The sequence below is a fragment of the Canis lupus genome, chromosome 7 (genome assembly GCF_003254725.2).
Source record: "Canis lupus dingo isolate Sandy chromosome 7, ASM325472v2, whole genome shotgun sequence".
Lineage (NCBI taxonomy): Eukaryota > Metazoa > Chordata > Mammalia > Carnivora > Canidae > Canis > Canis lupus.
The window spans coordinates 42,997,463-43,017,956 of NC_064249.1; the positions used below are offsets into that span (position 1 = coordinate 42,997,463).

Below are 20,494 nucleotides of genomic sequence, written 5' to 3' on the forward strand. Positions count from 1 at the left end.
GGCTGAGGGTGGGGCTCTGCGCCCTGGACTCCCACCCACTAGCCCTGCTGACGAAATGAAGTCAGGGGGCTAAGGCAACAGAGAAGCTGCTCCAGCCACCCCCGGTCCTCTCGGGGCCAGGACCAGGGCTGCGCCCACCTCTGCTGCCCAGGTCTTCCTCATCGTCACTGAAGGCTGCCTCTGCGTTGTCGTAGCAACCCTCATCCTTGTCGGACATGTGGTTATCCATCTCCACAGAAACCGGTTCCTCAAGTTTGACTGGAAGGAGAGACAAGGCAGTCTGAGGGTCTCCAGTGACCTAACATGCTGGGCTGGGGGCAGGGGACAGGGGCCTCTACAGAGTTCATGACCAAAATGGACTATGGACCCTGGAAAGACAGACATCTGGTCCTCACAACCTTCCACAACTCGCAGGGGAATCCTGTCAGGAACAAGAATGGTGTGGGACATGCCCACTGAGCTCCGCCTGCATTGGCAAGCAGATTGAGACCAGGGACAGCCCCAAGTGCTCTTCCCCTGAAAACCAAGCTGGGAAGCTCTGCTTGGCTTAAGCCTTACACCATAACAAAGAAAGACCTGTGTGTATCACTGGGAGCAAGACTTAAGACCCAGCATGACCACCTCTCATCGGGGCTCGGGGCCCGGGTATGAGAAGAGAGAAGAGCTGCAGGAAGTATGTAAGGCAAACACAGGTCCCACAAAAGCCTTCCCTATGGAGGAGAGGCTACTGAGAGAAGATACAGGAGCTGAGGAGCAGGTAAGATTGGATGGAGAGGGAGGACCAAAGAAGACAACACAGAAACACGTTAGAAAGTAGGGAATGACAACCTGGGACAGTCACGAAGGTAGAGAACCGCCCCAGGGTGACAGACATACAGCTCAGGCTGAGCGCCCTGGGTGTCTCCACGCCTCTTCTCAAACAGGTGACAGAATGGGAGGGCCCCATACCTTCCACGGGTGGGCTGGGCGAACTACAGAACTCAGGAAACTTCTCCCTCAGCATTGCCCGCAGCTCCTTATCCAATTTAGGATTGTCAAACAGAGGAGCCAAATGCCTAGTGGGGAACATGAACAAAGGTCAACATCAGAGCTCCTCACTTCGGTTAGAGAGAAGTCTATGCCAACTAGTACGACTCAGACTCCTGGACTATGCTGGCAAGACAGAAATTCCTCTAGGAGTCATCCTAGCAGTCTGACACAGAGCCATACTTTCTGTACCACTCAAAAAAGGGTCAGCAAGGGGTATGACAGTATCAGAATGTGCCTGACCTAGTGACATATGAGAAAACAGCCTCCCCCGTCTATAGACACATAAAGTTCTTACGCCAAGACCCGTTTCTCCACAATGTGGTTGAGGGAGGAGAACACACCCTGTCGCACATGGCCCTCCAATGGTGGATAGAAGTTGGGAATGATCTGGAAGGGAAGAAAAGAAGAGAGAATAAGCACACAACACAGAGTGTTCTGCTGAAGTAGAGCTAAAAAGCTGCTTTGGTTCTGAAAAGGAAACACTGGGGAGGATGGCTGCAGAAAGGTCTGGAATATTCCTCACCATTTCAGGTTACTAAAATGGCTCATTCTTTCTAGACCTAGCTGTTCCTCAGAGAGACTGGATTCTACCTTAAGTCATTATCCCTGAGATCAAGAAAGACATGGAAAGACGTGGTAGGAATATGGAAGGGGAGCATTCATTAACCTGAGGGGCAGGACCTATGACCACAGCTGCTCCCATGACGAAGGGCACTTACGGGCCCATAAGGTGAAGGGACACACACTTACACGGCACATGAAGTCCAGGAGTGTGGCGGTGATAGCTGGGTGTGGCTTCATGGAGTGGTGCATGACCAGGATAGCTGGTTCTGGGGAAGGGGGAATTAAAGAGCCCCCACATCAGACAGTCCATTCCCAGTTCCATGAAACAAGGCATCAGTCGATACATAGGAATGGTTTGAGAGAGAGCTGTATCCCTACCCCCGATTCCCACTGACCAGACCCAAAAGCAGACAACCCCCGAAGCAGCTTCTAGCCCATATCTCCCCTGTCCCCAGAGGCTTGGACGAGGGAGGTGGTAGGAAAGCAACAACCCTCCCCCGCCCCGGAAGCCCAAGCCCAAGCTTTAGTGCAAAAGAGCAGGAGTGAGCCCTTGGCCTCACAAAAGCAATCTCCCTTCTACACCAAGGGAGCACTGGTGAGGAACTGCTCCCAGATATGTTGCCTCCCCTGACATGGCCGAGATTTACAACCACTGTTGCCGAGGCCAGGGCGGGGCCTAGGAGACAGAGGTGGTGCTGCCCAGGTCCAGTCACATACCTATGTTCATGATGCTATCCTTGTCTGGGCTAAAGAACAGCCAGTCGTAAAACAAGGCCAGCTTTGCATTGGAGGCAGCGACATTGGACTGGAAGAGAGATGAGAAAGGAGGGCTGGTTTCATCAAGCAGCTTCAGAAGCCCAAGGCAGACTCCAGACCCACTGTTGCTTATGTATGAAATAAGTTCAGGTCCTACTGAAACGGGTAGAGCCCCCCAGGGATGACAGGCACTCAAGTCTGCACATGAGTGTGAGTGGCCATGGTCTCACTGACCAGGGGGCCAAGGACTGACCTGAGTTTTCATACATCCCTGGCCTAGAAAATGAGACTGGGGGCCTAGCTGACACACCTCTGCGTTGCCCTGACACGCCTAGGCTGCCTTGGCTGGGCTCCCCAGGCACATTCCTGACTGAAAGACCCCTGAAGGACAGCCTGTTGTTATGTCTGAAACAGCACATTCCAAGGACCAGGTCAGAAGGCAGCTAGAGAACAGAGAGCAGACAGTGTGGAGTTTCCCACACAAGGAATAGGGAGAAAAGTGCTGGGAAGACATGGCTGCCCCCATGGAGTCCCTATGTTTGCAGAACTATCCAAAGTGGATGCTAAAAGGCTGCTAAGTGAGGGTCTCAGGAACACAGGCCCTGAATCTGAGGAAGGAGCCATCCCAGAGACATGACCACACATGGTTCTGAAAGCTAAAAGGAAAGACAGGGAGGCCTGAGAAATCTGGGCTTGGGGATCAGCAATAAAGGCAAGAGATGGGCCTGTTCAATCCCAAACACAGATGGGGAGTACCGAGTACTGTCCACTTCCAGAGACCCGGCTAGAGGCTAGACGAAGGCTGAGACATTCAGCAGGAAAAAAGTGAATGGATGGCCCATCGGGGTCAGGACGCCCAGAGCATCAGGAAGAAGCTTGGAAATAGGGGGATCTTAGAGTAAGGCCCTTCACCCCTCACCGTGCACGTTGTCAGGAGCCAACCGATGATGGCCCATCGGGGCAAGATATCGGAACTCAGCACTTCGTTAGAAGGGTGAACAACCCCACAGATGTAGCGGATGAGGTCACAGCGCAGAGATTGACTGTCTGGGGTGGACAGGTACTGGCGCTGGAACCAGTCCTGGTAACGCTTCTGTTGACCAAACCGCACCTGCAGGAAAGAGGTGTTGGGAGAGACGCGCAGGGTCTCTGGGAAGAGGAAACCACCAGGCTTCACCTAGACCTCAGTCTCTTCCCTCGATTCATTCATTAACTCACTTTCTCCCCTATTCTCTCCTTCTTTGGGAAGACGTCCTTGTTTAAATCTTCTTTGACTGGAAACAGTGTTGAGATTCTTCCTCACTCACCTGTTGTGCCAGGATGCCTTTGTTTCTGCCACCCCTGCCCCCCAATTTCTGGCTCCTTTCTCCTGTGCTGGTCACTGAGGCTCAGTCCTAAGCATCATCTCGAGCCCCTGTGGCCAGCAAGGCACACTCCTCGAGAACAAGAGCAAAGCCTGTCTGCCACTCAGCATGGACACTCAGTGACCTATGGGGTCACAGACTTCTCAAGCCTTCTTGCAACAATGCCTTCCCCTGATCACACTCTACCAAGTAAGAGGAGAGAGCTGGGTTTTCTCCTCTTCTGTTCTCCAAACATACCCAAAACACAGAGTAGAAAGAATAAAACGATACTCCTGGACCAACACTATCCAGTAGAACTTCCTGCAAAGATGGTGCCTACTGACCACTTACAATGCAACTGAGGTACTGAATTTTTAATTTTATCTAACCTTAGCTAATTTATTTATTTTTTACAAGATTTTTAAAGTCATCTTCTACATCCAATGTGGGGCTTGAACTCATGACCCCGAGATCAAAAGTCACACGGTCCACTGGCTTGAAATTGCAACCCGTGGCTAGTGGCCGCCACCACATGGGATAGCACAGATCTGGATGGTTCTCCTGGATGACTCAGGAAACCAAAAGTGGACTGGGCCAGTGGCTTCCCAACCCCAGATAGACTGTAGAGGAGCCGTTGCCTGGAAACCCTGTTAAAAACATAGATTCCTCAATCAGATTATCTGGGAGACTAGGATCCAGGAAGGTGTATTTTTAACATGTTGCTCAAGCAACTCTGCCATAACTCAGCCATGTTTGGAAATGAAATGGCCATTGCACTCTTCCTGAGAACTTGCCTGCAGCCAGAGGAACAGTGGGTTTCCCAGAATGAACACCTCACTCTACCCTTTTACGGTACATCACACTTGTTAATTATATCATTTGTGTGTAATTATTAAAGACTATTTTAGACAGACTGGAAGCTTCACAAGAGCTCCAACTGTTTGCACCTCTTTTACTCAACCCTGAATCCCCAGCTTGTAGCGCCCTGCCCAATGCCAGGTAGATTGTGTTCCTACCTGACCACCACTCTGCCAGTCGACGTTCAGTGGTAAGGCATCTGCAGGCTGGACAAAGAAACCCAGCCAACCTGCAGTTTCTGTTCCTGCTGCAAAAGGTTAGCTTACCCGAGAGGTCATGAAGAGGAGCTTAGTCTCCATGTCAGGGGTCAGACGACATGCTAGGAATTTTCGGGATGTTCTTGACTGAAGAAGCTGCAGGATACCTGAACCAAGTGTGTAAAGGAAGAGAAAAGAGAGAACCCTGAGGACCAGAAGGAATGGAGGGCAGGTGGGAAGTTGGCCCAGGTACTGATGGCCAGTGGTCTTGCTCTGGGGGAGGTTCTAAGACAAGACCAAGACAGTTCAGCACTGACACAAGTAGGGGTTCTAATCAGCACCTGCATGTTCTGCTCCAACCAACCACCATCCCGAGGACCAGATACATGACTTCTCCTCTGTCCCTGGCCATCCAGAGCCCTCTACTCACATTATTCCAGGTGGCAACATGTGGGAAAGTTAGGGGAAATAGGGGAAACCCTAGCCTTGCTTTCTGCTCCTGACGGTCCCATCCCTGGGTCCTGGGAGCAATGTGGTGTTGTGGGATAGGCACGGGCTCTGGAGTCAGACAGACCTGGATCCAAATCCTGCCTCTGACACTCACTAGCTGTGTGGCCTTGGGCAAAATACTTAATCTCCTTGAACCTCATTTTCTTTATCTGTAAATATGGAAAGTAAAATATCCATCTTACAGGGTTGTCCTGAGGATTAAATGAGTTAACATACATGTGTCTAGCACACAGTAAGCACTCAAAACAACTCAACACATGTTCAATATAAAAGCAATATGATATAAGGAGAATCAGGATTTTCCTCTCCTTTCCTCTCCTTCCTGACTCTGCAGGGCCTAGGCGACTGTTTCCATGTGCACACCCATGTACACACACACACACGATCTGCCTATTCACACATGTGTGCTGGAGGAGGGGTGGGGAACCCGAAAAGCAGAAAGGGCAATCTAAAGGACCTTGTCAGTGAGAAGCTCAGAGACTCTCTCCCTGAAGAGAATTTTGGCTAAGTGGGATTCTTGGAATTCAGAGGCAAGACTGCACTCTTACAGGGCTAATTCCAGCCCCTCTGCTGACTCAGTCTATGAGCTGATCTCTGACTCCCTCTCTGGACCCAGTGAGGCTGGAGGCTGATCATCAGCTCACCTCCCAAGTCTAAGAGTTGCAGGGGGAGGAGGAGGATGATCACAGTTCTGTTTCAGTTCTTCTTAGGAGCAATGGCAGCTGGAGTCTGCCAGGCAGGGGGCTGCTGGGAACCACATGAATTGTTCTATACCTCTGCCATTCCCACATCCAGCTGTATTTGGCAGACCCTGCCCTACCCCAAGCTTCCTGTATTTGGCTGCCAAAGCCTCTCCTGCCCTCCAGCCTCTACCCTCTTGATTCACTCAGCACACATACACTGACCTCCCACCTCTCAAGGGCAGGATGCCCTGGTCCTCACTTACCTGTGAACTGAGGACTTAAAGCCTGAGGGTTATGGATAATATCTTTCCAAAGCAGTTCAAATTCTGGTATCCTAGCAACATTCTGAAGTAGTCGTACGAGGTCCCGGCCAATCATCAAACATTCCATGAACTTGATGAGGGGAGGAAGTGAAGAGAGAATAGAAACACAGACTATTTTACCTGCTGTGGGAAGAACCAAGGAGCAGCTCATTCTAGGGAAGGAAGGAAGGGGGGCCCAAGGGACAAGAGGGTTTCTTCTCTTCTGGAACCAAAGGGGAACAGAGCTAGAAGCTGGGGGCTGAGCTCAAGAGGACAGGTTACTGGAAACTACTGAAGCCCTGCTGACTTCCGCATGAACTTGTTCCCTTGCCCTCCCAGATGAAGAGGACAGGACAGGACTAGCAAGCTGAGCCCCAGATACTTTCCCCAAACCCCCTGGTCCAACAGAACAGTCTGTGATAATGGAAATGATCTTTATCTCTGTGCTGTCCAAAAGGATAGCCATTAGCCACATGCAGCTAACAAGCACTTGACATGTGGCTAAGTCAAGTAAGTAACTGAATTTTTAATTTTAGTTAACTTTAATTGCCACATGTGGGGAGTGGCTACTAGAGATTATAGCTCTGGGCTCTCTCTTGGGAGATCTGACAGCAGACAATTCACAACCCACTTGAGCACAGCCATCACCCGGGTGGGCAGGCAGGAAGGTGACATAACCGTTGGCAGCTTTATGTCTGTGGTGTGTAACAGCATTCCTGAAGCTGACCAGGAAAATCCCTAGGATGCCAGTTCAATAGACAGCATTTGTAGGAGCCAGGGCTAGCCCGCACGATTCCCCACCCTCCCCCTACCTTTGTTTCAGAAGGATGAAAAAAAAAAAAAAACAAAACCTCCATCTCTCCAAAACGACATCCTTGGCCTAGATCACCTCACAAAACTCACGTAAGTTTCCCATCCTGGGTTTCACTTGCCTACACTGTTTTCATCCTCACCCGTTCCCGAAGCAGTGACATGCAAAAGTCTACTTCCTTCTGCCGCAGGGCCTGGAGCTGGGCAGTCCCGTGGTGGTCGACGATGAGACGGAGGTATGTGTAAACAGCCATGGCAATGAGGATGCTGCTCTTCAGCACCCACTCCCTGCAGAAGGGGGGACACCTGGCACCTGGGCTCTGTTCAGGGCCCGTTCACTCTCCCAATTCACCTCCCACATGTGGCTCTGGGGCCTCAGCAATGTCTGATGATTAATATGGGGAAGTGGTTCTTTGATTCCTTGACTGCCTGCTCATTATCTATCTTGGACCATCAACTGGCTAAGGTAGAGACAACTTCCTACTGCTCTATCAGGCACCCAATAAAGCACCAAATGAAAGCAAACTCTTTTTCACATAACTACTTAGCTTCCAATAAAGTAACTGTGAATGCTTATCATGTGCCAAACATCATGTGAGGTATTAGGGACAGAGATTACACCATAGCTGCCCCCCAGCTCAGAGAGTGGGGGAAAGAGGTTCTAGAGGCATCCCTAAGTTAGCAGCTCTAACAGCACGGAATGAGGACCACTAGGGGGTTAAGACCCTTTGAGGACCCTGGAGGATTTAGGACACACTGTGTCAGCCCTTCCATTGTACCTACCATTAGAAGCCCACCATGTTATATGCCTTTCCCTGGCTGGCTCTCTGGCCACTGCTCCCACTCCCAGACAATGAATCACAATCTGAAGAGAACAACATGATTTTGGATGGCAAAGCCTATTGTTCCAGGAGTTTTAGAACTTTCCCGGGGGGAAAAGAGGGTAATAAGAGAACTGTGTTCCCTGCTGCTTTAAAAAGAGTAGAAGGGGATGCCTGGCTGGCTCAGCTGGAAGAGTGTGGACTCGATCTCATGGTTGTTAAGTTCAAGGCCTATGTTGGGTGTAGAGCTCACTTAAAAATTTTTTAAAAGTGGGCAGCCCAGGTGGCTCAGCAGTTTAGCGTTGCCTTCAACCCAGGGCCTGATCCTGGAGACCTGGGATCAAGTCTCATGTCAGGCTCCCTGCATGGAGCCTGCTTCTCCCTCTGCCTGTGTCTCTGCCACTCTCTCTCTCTGTGTGTGTGTGTGTGTGTCTCATGAATAAATAAATAAAATCTTTAAAAAAAAATTTTTTTTTTAAGTTGTGCACCTGCATGGCTCAACTGGTTAGGGAGCTGACTCTTGGTTTCAACTCAAGTCATTATCTCAGGATCAAGGCCTGCATCGGGCTTCTTACTCAGTGGGGAATCTGCTTAAGAATTCTCTCTCCTGGGATCCCTGGGTGGCGCAGCGGTTTGGCACCTGCCTTTGGCCCAGGGCGCGATCCTGGAGACCCCGGATCGAATCCCACGTCGGGCTCCCGGTGCATGGAGCCTGCTTCTCCCTCTATGTCTCTGCCTCTCTCCCTTTCTCTCTCTGTGACTATCATAAATAAAAAATTTTTTTTTAATTTTTATTTATTTATGATAGTCACAGAGAGAGAGAGAGAGGCAGAGACACAGGCAGAGGGAGAAGCAGGCTCCATGCACCGGGAGCCCGACGTGGGATTCGATCCGGGGTCTCCAGGATCGCACCCTGGGCCAAAGGCAGGCGCCAAACCGCTGCGCCACCCAGGGATCCCCATAAATAAAAATTTTAAAAAAATTAAAAAAAAAAAAGAATTCTCTCTCCCTCTCCCTCAGCCCCTTCCTTCTGTCCCGCTCACACTCTCTTATCTCAAATAGATCTTAAATTTCTTTTTAATTTAAAATTAAAAAAAAATAAAAATAAAGCTAAAAAGACAGTGGGGAGATGACAGAAACTCTCCAGTGCTGCCTCAAAGTGCCCAAATGGGGAACTATGCTTCCCAAGCAAGTAGCTATCCGGGCTTTGGCAGCTCTGCTGGAAAGCAAGGAACCTGAGGAAGAAGCCGAGGAGTTTAATTAATCCAACCAGGCAATATCCTGATTCTGGAAAAGCACTCAAGCCACCTAATTAAAGAACTCTGGTCTTTTTTCACAGAACAAATGCAGTAACCAAGGACACTGGGGAGGCCCTCCCCACCTGCTCTCTGTTAATTCTGCTGCCCAACATACACTTGGGAGGGAGAGAGGGAGACTGTAGAAGACAGTCTTAAACATCCAGGGACTCATTTGCACCAAAGGATTTGAGTTTTTGGAGGGTAAGAGACTCTTCTGACTATCTGACTCTTGTACATGGAGACTACTCTAACTGCCCAAATGAGGAAAATTCAGCTTTACAGGAGCAGGAGGTATTTGGCACCAGAAACAAAATGAGAAAAACCACTTTTCAGGAAGATTGTGAGCAGAGGTGAGAGGTGATCGATGTATCTGAATCCTGGGATGGGGTAATGGAGAGAAAGGGAAGGTGAAGCTATCAGACCCAGGACGCTAGAAAGGCAGAGACCCAGCAAGATACTGCAGTGCGGAGGCAGGAAAGGTGGGGCGGAAGACGCGCTGCAGCCTCAGCTGCAGCCCCAGCTACAGCCCCAGCCGCGTCCAGGGCACTAAGTGGCACTAGGTGGCGCTGCAAGGCACCTGACCCAGCCCTCCACCGTGCAGGGCTTAGAACAAGTGTGAGTAAGGGAGGAGGTATGTCCTATCCACAGGAAATACGGACACCATTAGCCCTTTCAATCGTCTGACTACTGCGCTGCTCTTGCACACACGCACTCAGAAGTCAAGCAAGGAGAAGACCAGGCCACTGGACCAAGAGAAGGCCTCACCCCAAACAAGTGCAGATATGGTACAGCCCTCATAAAATTTCTGGTCCTTTCCTTCGATGGGAAAGGGAAAGAACTAGCCAGAAGCCTGGTGTGCCCTCTATGCCCTGTGTGCAAACTTGGGCCAAGTTCCCAGGCCTGTTCCTTCAGTGCCCCACCACTCCCCCTGAGGCCCTGAGGCTTCAGGAGAGCACAGTTCGGGTGCAAAGCCTCAGAAGGAGAAAGGGGTACCTGCCAGGCCTGGGTGGTTGGCTGGCCCCCACTATGCTGAGTTCATTCTCCCCCATCTCCCCCCAAAGATAAACATTCCAAGGAGGTCTGGATCAAAAATAGACCCTTATCAGATGAAACTAGTTTTTCCTGGGCTCTGAGACCTTCTATCCCACCCTTTCATCCCTTTGGGCCAGACCATGGCATTAATTCCTTCATTTGCCTCTCCCTCCCCCACCTCACCCTAACTCCAGGTGTTCCTAGGCCGCCTGCCAGCCCTCACACCCTGCCGCCCACGCTCTTGCCTGTCATGGCAGACTCTACCTCTGTTCTGTCAAGATATCCAGGACACTCTCTGCCAACCAGATATTTTTTGCAGTAACATCTCCACCTGATTTCAAAGAAAGAGAAAACAAAATGAAAATGGCTCTGATTAACGACTCAGCTAATTCAACACATTTCTTCACCCATCCTGCTTCTCCATCCCTAACTGTTAATCCTGTCATGGAGGTTCTGAGTGTTGGAAAAATTGCCTTCTGTTCAGTCAGGCTTTAAAGTTTCTCCTTTGCATCCTCAGAGAAAGAAGGGAAAGGAAGGGAAGCTCTAGATTCTTCCAGAAACCAGAGCTGCGACTTTTCCAGAGACTGGGTGTTGGAATGGGAATACTCTGACCCTTGAAAGGGCATGTCTGGGAGAGACATGAAGAGCCCCTGGTTGGAAGAAAGGGTGACACCTCAAATAGGGCCTGTGGTGCAGGTGGCCAGTGACACTGGCAGTACAGCATCAGGGTGTCCCCAATCCCAAGTCAGGCTCATGACAGGCCAAAGGTTTCTTGCTTCCAGGTATCATGATCTTCCGTGCTTGCTATGGAACTTCCTGGGACAGAAGTAACACCTGGTGATGCCAGACCAAGGTCTGAGGATGGGAAGAGGAGACTATGGACCAAACTGGGAAGGCAATGCCAGGAGGTAAAAGCCAGCAAAACACTATGCCTGCTCCAGTCCTAATTTAAAAGGTCAATGTTGGGATCCCTGAGTGGCTCAGCAGGTTTAGCGCCTGCCTTCAGCCGGGGGCATGATCCTGGAGTCCCAGGTCGGGTCCCACATCAGGCTCCCCAGAGGGAGCCTGTTTCTCCCTCTGCCTGTGTCTCTGCCTCTCTCACTCTCTGTCTCTCATGAGTAAATAAATAAATAAATAAATAAACAAATAAATAAATAAAATCTTTAAAAATAATAATAAAAAAATTTAAAAGTCAATGTTCACATAGTCACATATCACACAGAGTAAGGCTTATGCACAACAGAAGAGGAGTATTGGTGTTACAGCAAATCCTACAGAGGAAGCAAAGAGCTAATGGGAATAGTGAGATAGAGAGCAGAGTCGGTTTTAAACAAACATATGTGATATTGGGAATAGAAGAGGTAGCATGGGCAGGCCTTTTGGGTATTTAGTGGCTTGGACAGAGATCACTGATGCCAAGGAGATAATAAAACCCAAATGTCAGGGTCTCTTCTATGACATAGTTCCTCCCTTAAACTGGTTCTCATCACATGTCATAACTATTTGGAAGCAAGCATTCAGAACATGGGGGTGAAGCCCAGGAAGACACTGGATTTCTGAAAGCATAATGTGATGGAGACAAATGATGTGCCCTCACTTCTCATTCCTTTCAGATCCTTCCTGATCCAACATACCATGGAGCCACAGAATGAGGACTGGCCAACACAGGCCAACTATTCTATATCAGACCCTGAATTTGGCAGGAAGGAAAACAAGGCAGACTTATTGCTTCAAAAGACCCCATTGACTTTTATGTTTCTTTCTGCAATGTGTGGCCAGAGGAGACCTATCTCAGAAAGAGAGTCGAGGCAACCCAGGAATTGAGACCCCCAGGCGCTTAGTCCTCCATCGCCCGCATCTAGCCTTTGGGTTCCTTTCCTTTCTTCTTTATGCTCTTGCCATCAACTCACCGGCAATCTGCTTCATGAATGTCATGCACACACCATCGGCTCCCAGAACCCCACTCTTCACTAGTTCCCGTACCAACCACACCAACTAAAGGAGAGAGGAAAAGATGGATGAAGAGGAGGGCCTGTGAATTTGAGTAAGGGGTGAATCCAAGCACATTACAGTTCAGGTGTATAAAGGTAGGGGTGTGTTACCCCAATTTCTCCTTCCCTTCCCTTTAGGAGAGAGGACCCATCATCTGTGATGTCTCTGAGCTGGATCTCTCTTCTCCTGGCCTTACCTGAGTACGGCAGGTATCCTGCAACTTCAGGTACTTCTCCATGAGTATCTGGTTGATCTTATTCAGGACGATATTCATGCCATCACGACTCACCAGAGCCAAGTCCCGGTAACACTGTGAGAAGCAAGGTTTTTAAGCAGCCGGCAGATTGAGGACAGGCTCCCCCCTTTCCCCTTAAATTCCACCCATGGGATTTAAGTGGCAACAAAAGACCTTCCGCTCTGGATGCTGTCCTTCCACAGGGCTCCTCCATCCTGAACTCACCCCTGGCCCTGTCACACAAGGTGAGGAGAAGGAGCAAAGCTACTCTGCTAAGGCTCCTTGTCAGGGCACCTGGGTGACTCTGGTTGAGCGTCTGCCTTTGGCTCGTGATCCTGGAATCAAGTCCCGCATCGGGCTCCCCACAGGGAGCCTGCTTCTCCTTCTGCCTGTGTCTCTGCCTCTCTGTCTCTCAGGAACAAATAAATAAATCTTAAAAAAAAAAAAAAAAGGCTCCTTGTCTGCCTCTCTCTCTCCTCAAAACTTGTGGAGGCCATCTGCTTTTCATCTGCCAGTGAAAGGTCACTGCAGAATGGGTTTGAACAGACTAGAAAGAACCCCAAGGAGGTTTTTAGACCAGTATTGACTTGGCCAGATGAAGCAAAGGGCTAGGAGCATTAGGGAAGGGGATCTCAGGGACCAAGGCCCCAGAAGGAAGGGGAGGGACCAAAGTGAATTTCCTTAACTAAACACTGTTCTCCTTTTCTCTGTGCTGCCCTTTGCTCCTGCCAAGACTGGAAAAGGAAGGAGTCTGTAAGGATACCCAACCCCGGGAAGGTGTGGGAGGGTGTGCCAATCTTCTCTGAGTGTTCTTGCTCCCAGTCTCCTGGCTCTCTAGAGACCAGACTCCAGAACAAAGGCCTTAGGGGGCCTTACTGGCCTGCTGAGCTCCATTCGGGGAGGGTCTCAGCACAAAGGGTAAAAATGAGGTGGGCTGCACCCCATCACCTCAGAAAGTCAGTGGCATCAACAATCATATATATGGTTGCATTTGAATCCCACAACAACCCTCTGAAATAGGTACTATTTTCTTTACCCCTACAGATGAAGAAACAAGTAGAAGAGAGTAAAGTAACTCGCCCCAGGTCACTGAAGGGACGGAAGAACCAGAATCAAAGTTCAGGCAGTCTCTCTATCTAGATTCCATGCTCTTAACACCTCTTTACCAGGGCTAGAAATTGCTGTGAGGAGAAGAGCATGCTGGGGAGGGAGGTGGGGACTGAGGGTGGCTTTGAGACCATATTCCTGAGTGCCTTCATCAGTGTCGTTCAGAAGAGAAGTGCTCCTACTCTCTGGCCTCAGTGTAAGGAGGGACTCCTGAGAGGTAAACTACTGTCACTTCCTCTTGCCTCTACTGCCCTAAGTCAAATGACTGATCTGATAAAAACACCAACACTTACACATCTCTCCTGTGCCACAAACTCTTCATACCCCAAGGAGGATTTGATTATCCTCTGGCTCTGTCTGAGATCAAAAAGCCCAAACGAGGGAATAAAGAACGTCTACACGGAACCAGTGAACTACTGCCAACATACCAGTCAGTAAATGGAGCCTCCCCTGCAGATACAACTTAGAGGATGGGCAGAGAAGAGAGAGACAGAGGCAGAAGGAAATTCTGTCAGGACAAAGACAGAGACCAGACTCACCAGAGAGGAGCCCTGTCTGTTCAATCAAAAGCAGAAATGTAGAATAGACACAGGACAGGGAAGGAGGACAAGTGTCTCTGGAGACACCAGGGACAGATGAAGAAAGCAGATACTGTCTGCCTAATTCTACGTGCCATGTGGGACCTGGTCAACCACACTGCTGCTCACACGTGCAGCTGAGCACTAGGATGCCCCATCCTGATGCCGCCAGTTGCCTCACCAACTTCTGTGCCATTGAAAGAGAAGCAGAGAGTTTCCAAAGAAAGGAAAGGTCTGGATAGTGAGGAGGTAGTGCCTCTGCCCCAAGGGTGCTGGCAGTGGCAGTGCTCCAGCCTGAGCCTATGCAGCCTCCAGGCCTGGTGCCTTGACTTCTCCAGGAGAAGGAACCTTTTCACTGATGCTATACTTTTCCTATCCGCTCTGTCTACTGACTGCTACAGCCCCTCCATCTCCCAATCAGGCCTGCTCCCAGCTATTCAGCTCAGACATCAAATAGAAAAGAAATAAACTCAGACTATAAACGGAAGAGCTGCCAAAAGGCCAAATGAAAGTAAAGGTGGGCAGCCCCAGTGGCCCAGCAGTTTGGCGTCGCCTTCAGCCCGGGGTGTGATCCTGGAGACCCCGGATTGAGTCCCACATTGGGCTCCCTGCATGGGGCCTGCTTCTCCCTCTGCCTGTGTCTCTGCTTCTCTCTCTGTCTGTCGTGAATAAATAAATAAAATCTTAAAAAAAAAAAAAAAAAAGAAAGTAAAGAAGGTATACAACTAGAACAAAACCCACCCCATGCACATTCCAGTCTCCACCAAAACCCAGCCTGCTTTATCGGTAACTGAGTGCTCTTCTGCACCTGTCCAACCGGCCCTTGCTGCACCAACTAGTGCAGAGAACGGGCCCGGATGTCTGAGCCCGCCCACCAGCACCCTCCCACTCCTTAGCTCCTGCTTTCCCAGAGCAGGTTTGCAATGTACTCAAGACTGTTTCCACTACCACTCTCTCCACCACTCCTGCTCCTACCTCTCAGCCTGAGAATCTCTAGGAACCAAATCTCTACTCCATCCTGAGGTTTCTGGTCCAGAGACAGAGTCAATTGCAAACAAACCCTTAGAAAACATCGGCCCCTTGTTTTAAGCTGAAGCCGAAAACAACACATCAGAATCAGTCCTCATCAGTAACTCCTACCCGAAACTTTTGTAGGACAGAAGGATTTCACAAGATAATCACCCTTTTAGGGAAAGGATCAAAGCACCTCAGAGATATGCCACCAATTCTTTCCACACTCTGACCTGGCTCAAGGTCTTTCAGTGACTTACCACCTGCCAATTCTTCAGCTGTCTTCCGAACCCAACTACACTGCTTTATCTTAAGAGCCCTAGGGTAGCCCGGGTGGCTCAGCGGTTTAGCGCCACCTTCAGCCCAGGGGGTGATCCTGGAGACCCGAGATTAAGTCCTACGTCAGGCTCCCTGTATGGAGCCTGCTTCTCCCTCTGCCTCTCTCTCTCTCTCATGAATAAATAAATGTTTTTTTTTTTGTTTTTTTTTTTAAAAAGAGCCCTGACAGGGGCCTCTTAGCCCCATATGCTCCAGGGAGGGGACTGACTTGGAAACAGCGTGTGAATACAATCCTGGTACAGCTATGAGGCCCAAGGAAAAAGAAGAGCCTGGGCCGCCCGCATGGGGCTATCCCAGGGCACAAAGACAAAGTGCTCTAGTCCTTGCCATGTCTGGATGGCTGAATTCAGAACCTCACAGGCATTCACAATGCAGAGCGGCTATGGCCTTTCACTGCCAGGTGAGGCAAAAAGCTAGAAATACCACCCACATCTCGTCCCCTTCACAAGGTTTACTGACGGACCTTGCTGATTCAGATCCCACCCAAAACAAACAAAACCAGCAGATTAGACAAATTTGCACTGAGGTGACTACACGAGATTTTAACTATATTTATGAAAACCCACACAAGAGAAAACGAAATTTTTTTTTTTTATTTTTATTTATTCATGATAGGCACACAGTGAGAGAGAGAGAGGCAGAGACACAGGCAGAGGGAGAAGCAGGCTCCATGCACCAGGAGCCTGACGTGGGATTCGATCCCGGATCTCCAGGATTGTGCCCTGGGCCAAAGGCAGGCGCCAAACCGCTGCGCCACCCAGGGATCCCAAAAACGAAATTTTTTTAAAGATTTTATTTATTTATTCACGAGGGCACAGGCAGAGGGAGAAGCAGGCTCCATGCAGGGAGCCCGATGGGACTCATTCCCAGGTCTCCAGGATCACGCCCTGGGCTAAAGGCGGCGCTAAACCGCTGAGCCACCAGGGCTGCCCAGGAAAATGAAATCTTTTTTTTTTTTTTTTTTTTTTTAGAAAATGAAATCTTAATCTCAACCTCTCCACCCCCATCTTTGCCAACAATTTTTCTTTTTTATTTTCTTTTAAAAAATATTTTATTTAAATTCAATTTGCCAACATATAGTATAACACCCAGTGCTCACCCCATCACGTTCCCCCCTCCATGCCCATCACCCAGTTGCCTCATTGCCCCAACCCTCCTTCTGCAACCCTTTGTGTGTTTCCCAAAGTTAGGAGTCTCTCATGGTTCGACTTCCTCTCTAATTTTCCCCACTCAGTTTCCCTCCTTTCCCTTATGGTTCCTTTCATTATTTCTTATATTCCACAGAAGAATAAAGTTATATGAGGATTGTCTTTCTCTGACTGACTTATTTCACTCAGCATAATATCCTCCAGTTCCATCCACATCAAAGCAAATGGTGGGTATTTGTCCTTTCTGATGGCTGAGTAATATTCCATTGAATATAGATACCACATCTTCTTTATAACAATTTCTTCTCAATAGAGTAGCTATAGCAGGTCATATTACTGTTTAACAGCACCAAATTGGAGACATTCATTTGTCTTCAAAGATCTCGGTGATAAATCCAGTATGAAAATGAAATGTCAAGTTAACTCAGTGAGATTCCAGCCCAAAATGGCCTGAGACACCAAGGACCTGTGACTACCTGCTGTTCTACCACCTATCCTCATCTTGGACGCTACTCCAGTTGGCATCAGAGGAGTATAAACACAGCAAGCTGCCACACCCATAGATCCTTCCCCTGAGGTTAATTCAAGCAGCTATGCCAGGGAGTCAGGGGCATCCTGTCCTTGTCCCTGGGAATGATTTTCTTTGTTTCTCCTTGAACAAATGACAAGGTCTCTGATCTCCAGTTAATTTATAGGTAAACTAGGAGCAGTTTGGAAAGAGGGGACAACACCACCAAACTCATATGGCTTTTGAGAGGATTAAATGAAATCTTGTCTAGATGGAGCCCAACATAGCAGGCCACCAAGCATGTGTGTTTCCTTCCATACTTGTTCAAGGAAGGGCCAATGAGAACACGGAATTAACCCCTCGAAGCTGCCCTCTGTAGTGTCATATAGTTAATGCCAGATACCAGACACATACTTCTAAATCATCACCCCAAGTATCCAGGGACACCCAACTGCTAGAAAAGCGAAATCTGGAGACGCAAAAGAGAATTTTGCTGCTTTATTATGGAAAGAGTAGAATCCAAAAAGATCATCTTTCCCAATCCCTCACCCCAGGCAAGGATCCCATTTAAACCATTCCACATTAAGGACACTCTTCTAGGGGCACCTGGGTGGCTCGGTTGAGCGTCTCCCTTCGGCTCAGGTTGTGATCTCAGGGTCCTGGGATTGAGTCCATCAGCCTCCTCACAGTGAGCCTGCTTCTCCCTCTGCCTATGTTTCTGCCTCTCTGTCTCTCATGAAAAAATAAAATACAATTGTAAAAGAAAAAAAAAAAGATACTTTTCTGGCTGTGAAGACCCCAGACTAGTTTTCACATAGTATTCCTGAGGAAGTCTGGCTCCAGTGGTATCCAAGGTTCTCCTGGTCACTACACTACTGCTAAATCAATTACCAGTATTAAGCTGTTAAATCCTATATGCTTTGATGTTAAGCTACCAATGACAGAACCTGAAAACTGCAAGTCACACTCCTCTGAGAGTAAGAACTCTCAGTGGACTTGGTTGTACTCATTCTGTCTTCTCTGGATTGAATCCCAACGCTCATAGCCCTGACTCGTCAACCTACAATGTACAACTCTTCAAATACTTTTCTTGCCCTTTAGCTTCAGGATCTAGATAGAGAAAGGATCGGAGTCAGAGAATGACCAATTCATTGAGAATAAAAAGGGGGTTGTAGGCACACCTGGGTGGCTCAGTGGCTGAGTGTCTGTCTTTGGCTCAGGGCATGATCCCAGAGTCCTGGGATCAAGTCCCACATCGGGCTCCCTGTGAGGAGCCTGCTTCTCCCTCTGCCTGTGTCTGTGTGTCTCTCTGTGTCTCTCATGAATTAATAAATAAAATCTTAAAAAAAAAAAGTCAGGCAGTTGTAAACATATCCAGACAACTAGGTGGCCCAGCTCTGGCTAACAGGGCCAGCACTATGCCAGCTAACCATTAGGTTCCACCATATCCTCAGACTATATGAGGGGAGTCTGTGGTCCAGAGTAGGGAGTCTTACCTTTTGAGCTTGGGCAGGTTCAGTGAGGACGAGGGTGAAGAGGCCCAGGCAGATTTCCTCATGCTGTGGGGGGCCTTTGCATACCTAGGATATGAGGAAGGGAAAAAAAACTAGTTGTCACTCACAGGAGGAAAGTTCCTGAACAGTTTCTCCCAGAAAACTTGGGACCTCCTGAATAATCTGCATAGGAGAATCATTAAATCTTCTATCCGATGACTTCCTTCTCCTAAAAGTGATGAAGTTATCTGTTTCAGGAAAGAGGTGGAGGGAAAGGACAGAGCCTACTGTTTTCTCCAAGGGTTGATACAGGCCAGGAGAAGATAAGAAAGTGTTTAAAGTGGAAAGAAAAGGGGCACCCGGCTAGCTCAGTCAATGGAGTGAGAAACTCTTGATCTCCATGTTGGATACAGTGGTTACTTAAAATCTTTAAGGGCACCTGGGTGGCTCAGTCAGTTGAGGTTCCCACTCTTGGTTTTGGCTCAGGTCACGATTTCATGGGTCCTGAGATGGAGCCACATCAGGCTCCACGCTCAGCAGGGACTCTGCATGAAAGATTCTCTCCTTCTGCCCCTCCCTCTCTCATATATGCCTGTGCTCTCAAAATAAGTAATAGGGGTGTCTAGGTGGCTGAGATAGTTGAGAGTTTGCATTTGGCTCAGGTCATGACCTCATGGTCCTGGGATGGAGTCTCGCATCGAGCTCCATCCTACTCAGGGAACAGTCTGCTTCACCCTCTGCCACCTGCCCCCACTGTTTTGTGCACATGCGTGTGCTCTCCCTCTCTCAAATGAACAAAGTCTTAAAATAAGTAAATCTTTAGAGAAAACTTAAAAAAAAAAATCCTACTCTACCACCTTTACCAGACCTTAACAGCCTTTAGGAGGGAGGAAGAAGGGATCCCTGGGTGGCGCAGTGGTTTGGCGCCTGCCTTTGGCCCAGGGCGCGATCCTGGAGACCCGGGATCGAATCCCACATCGGGCTCCCGGTGCATGGAGCCTGTTTCTCCCTCTGCCTGTGTCTCTGCCTCTCTCTTTCTCTCTCTCTATCATAAATATTTAAAAAAAAAAAAAAAAAAAAGGAGGGAGGAAGAAGCTGCAGAGCAATTCACGGGGTGATAAGCATACTTATCAAGTCAAGACCTTGGACAAATCATTGAGCCTGTGGTATTCGTAAGGTGAAGACACAATAAAAATAATATACTACTAATAAAAAGGAAATATTTACTTAACGTTCACTATGTGCCAGGAATTACTCTAAGATCCTTACAGGTACTATTTAAAGTCCTTTCAATCTTACAGATTAAGAAATATTAAGGATCATGGGGCACCTGGCTGGCTCAGTCGGTTAAGGATCTGACTCTTGGTTTTGACTCTGACTCTTGTTTTGGTCCTGATCTCGGGGTCATGAGGTGGAGCCCTAAGTTGGGCTCTGTGCTAGGTGTGGAGCCTGCTTAATCTCTCTCCCTCTGCCCCTCCCTTCCTCTAAAAAAAAAGGGGGGGGAGAGTGTAAAGGATCAAATATGCGAGAATAACTTGCAAAGAAAAAAAGTCACTAAAGAACAGAGTTATTTTTAAAAGTTGTTATTTAAAGTCACCTAAGCACCAAGAGACAGATTCCCACATTGAGAGAGAGAGGGGAGCTGGGAAGCCCAGTTCCAGGAGCCTAGACAGTTACTTCACACTCGATTCCCAACCACTTAAGTCTTTCTTTCTTTTGGATCACATCTCAAAGCTTCCAAAGCAGAAGTGGACGGAGGAGAGCATAATACTCACGTGAGCATTGAGGGCATCATTGGCCTCCCTCTCTGAGACACCAGTAGTCATCGATGTCACAATGCTCATGCATCTTTCTAATCTCTGTGAAGGGGTGAGAAAAAG

General features: G+C 48.7%; 1 protein-coding gene and 2 long non-coding RNA genes across 4 annotated transcripts in view; 2 read left to right on the forward strand and 1 right to left on the reverse strand.

Annotated features, from left to right (window-relative positions):
* Positions 1–20,494, reverse strand: part of INTS3 (integrator complex subunit 3) — a 39,490-nt gene that overhangs the window by 10,844 nt on the left and 8,152 nt on the right. For both annotated transcript variants that reach the window (XR_003128449.3, XM_025428896.3), the window contains exons 2-15: positions 20,390–20,473; positions 18,618–18,701; positions 12,392–12,505; positions 12,114–12,198; positions 10,468–10,534; positions 7,196–7,340; positions 6,204–6,333; positions 4,817–4,914; positions 3,269–3,460; positions 2,311–2,398; positions 1,780–1,859; positions 1,325–1,416; positions 949–1,055; positions 139–258 (exon numbers count right to left, since the gene is read on the reverse strand). Coding sequence is in view for 1 of the 2 variants with exons in the window: in XM_025428896.3 (XP_025284681.1) it covers positions 139–258; positions 949–1,055; positions 1,325–1,416; positions 1,780–1,859; positions 2,311–2,398; positions 3,269–3,460; positions 4,817–4,914; positions 6,204–6,333; positions 7,196–7,340; positions 10,468–10,534; positions 12,114–12,198; positions 12,392–12,505; positions 18,618–18,701; positions 20,390–20,473 (1,486 nt within the window). In the remaining variant the exon portion in view is untranslated. The remainder of the gene's footprint in view (positions 1–138; positions 259–948; positions 1,056–1,324; positions 1,417–1,779; positions 1,860–2,310; positions 2,399–3,268; positions 3,461–4,816; positions 4,915–6,203; positions 6,334–7,195; positions 7,341–10,467; positions 10,535–12,113; positions 12,199–12,391; positions 12,506–18,617; positions 18,702–20,389; positions 20,474–20,494) is intronic.
* On the forward strand, positions 6,328–7,577 carry LOC125755447 (uncharacterized). Its single transcript, XR_007412049.1, has 2 exons — positions 6,328–6,752; positions 7,066–7,577. It is a non-coding gene; the product is annotated as an uncharacterized LOC125755447 (long non-coding RNA).
* On the forward strand, positions 10,532–12,881 carry LOC112647751 (uncharacterized). The gene is made up of 3 exons (XR_003128451.3): positions 10,532–11,111; positions 11,817–12,247; positions 12,333–12,881. It is a non-coding gene; the product is annotated as an uncharacterized LOC112647751 (long non-coding RNA).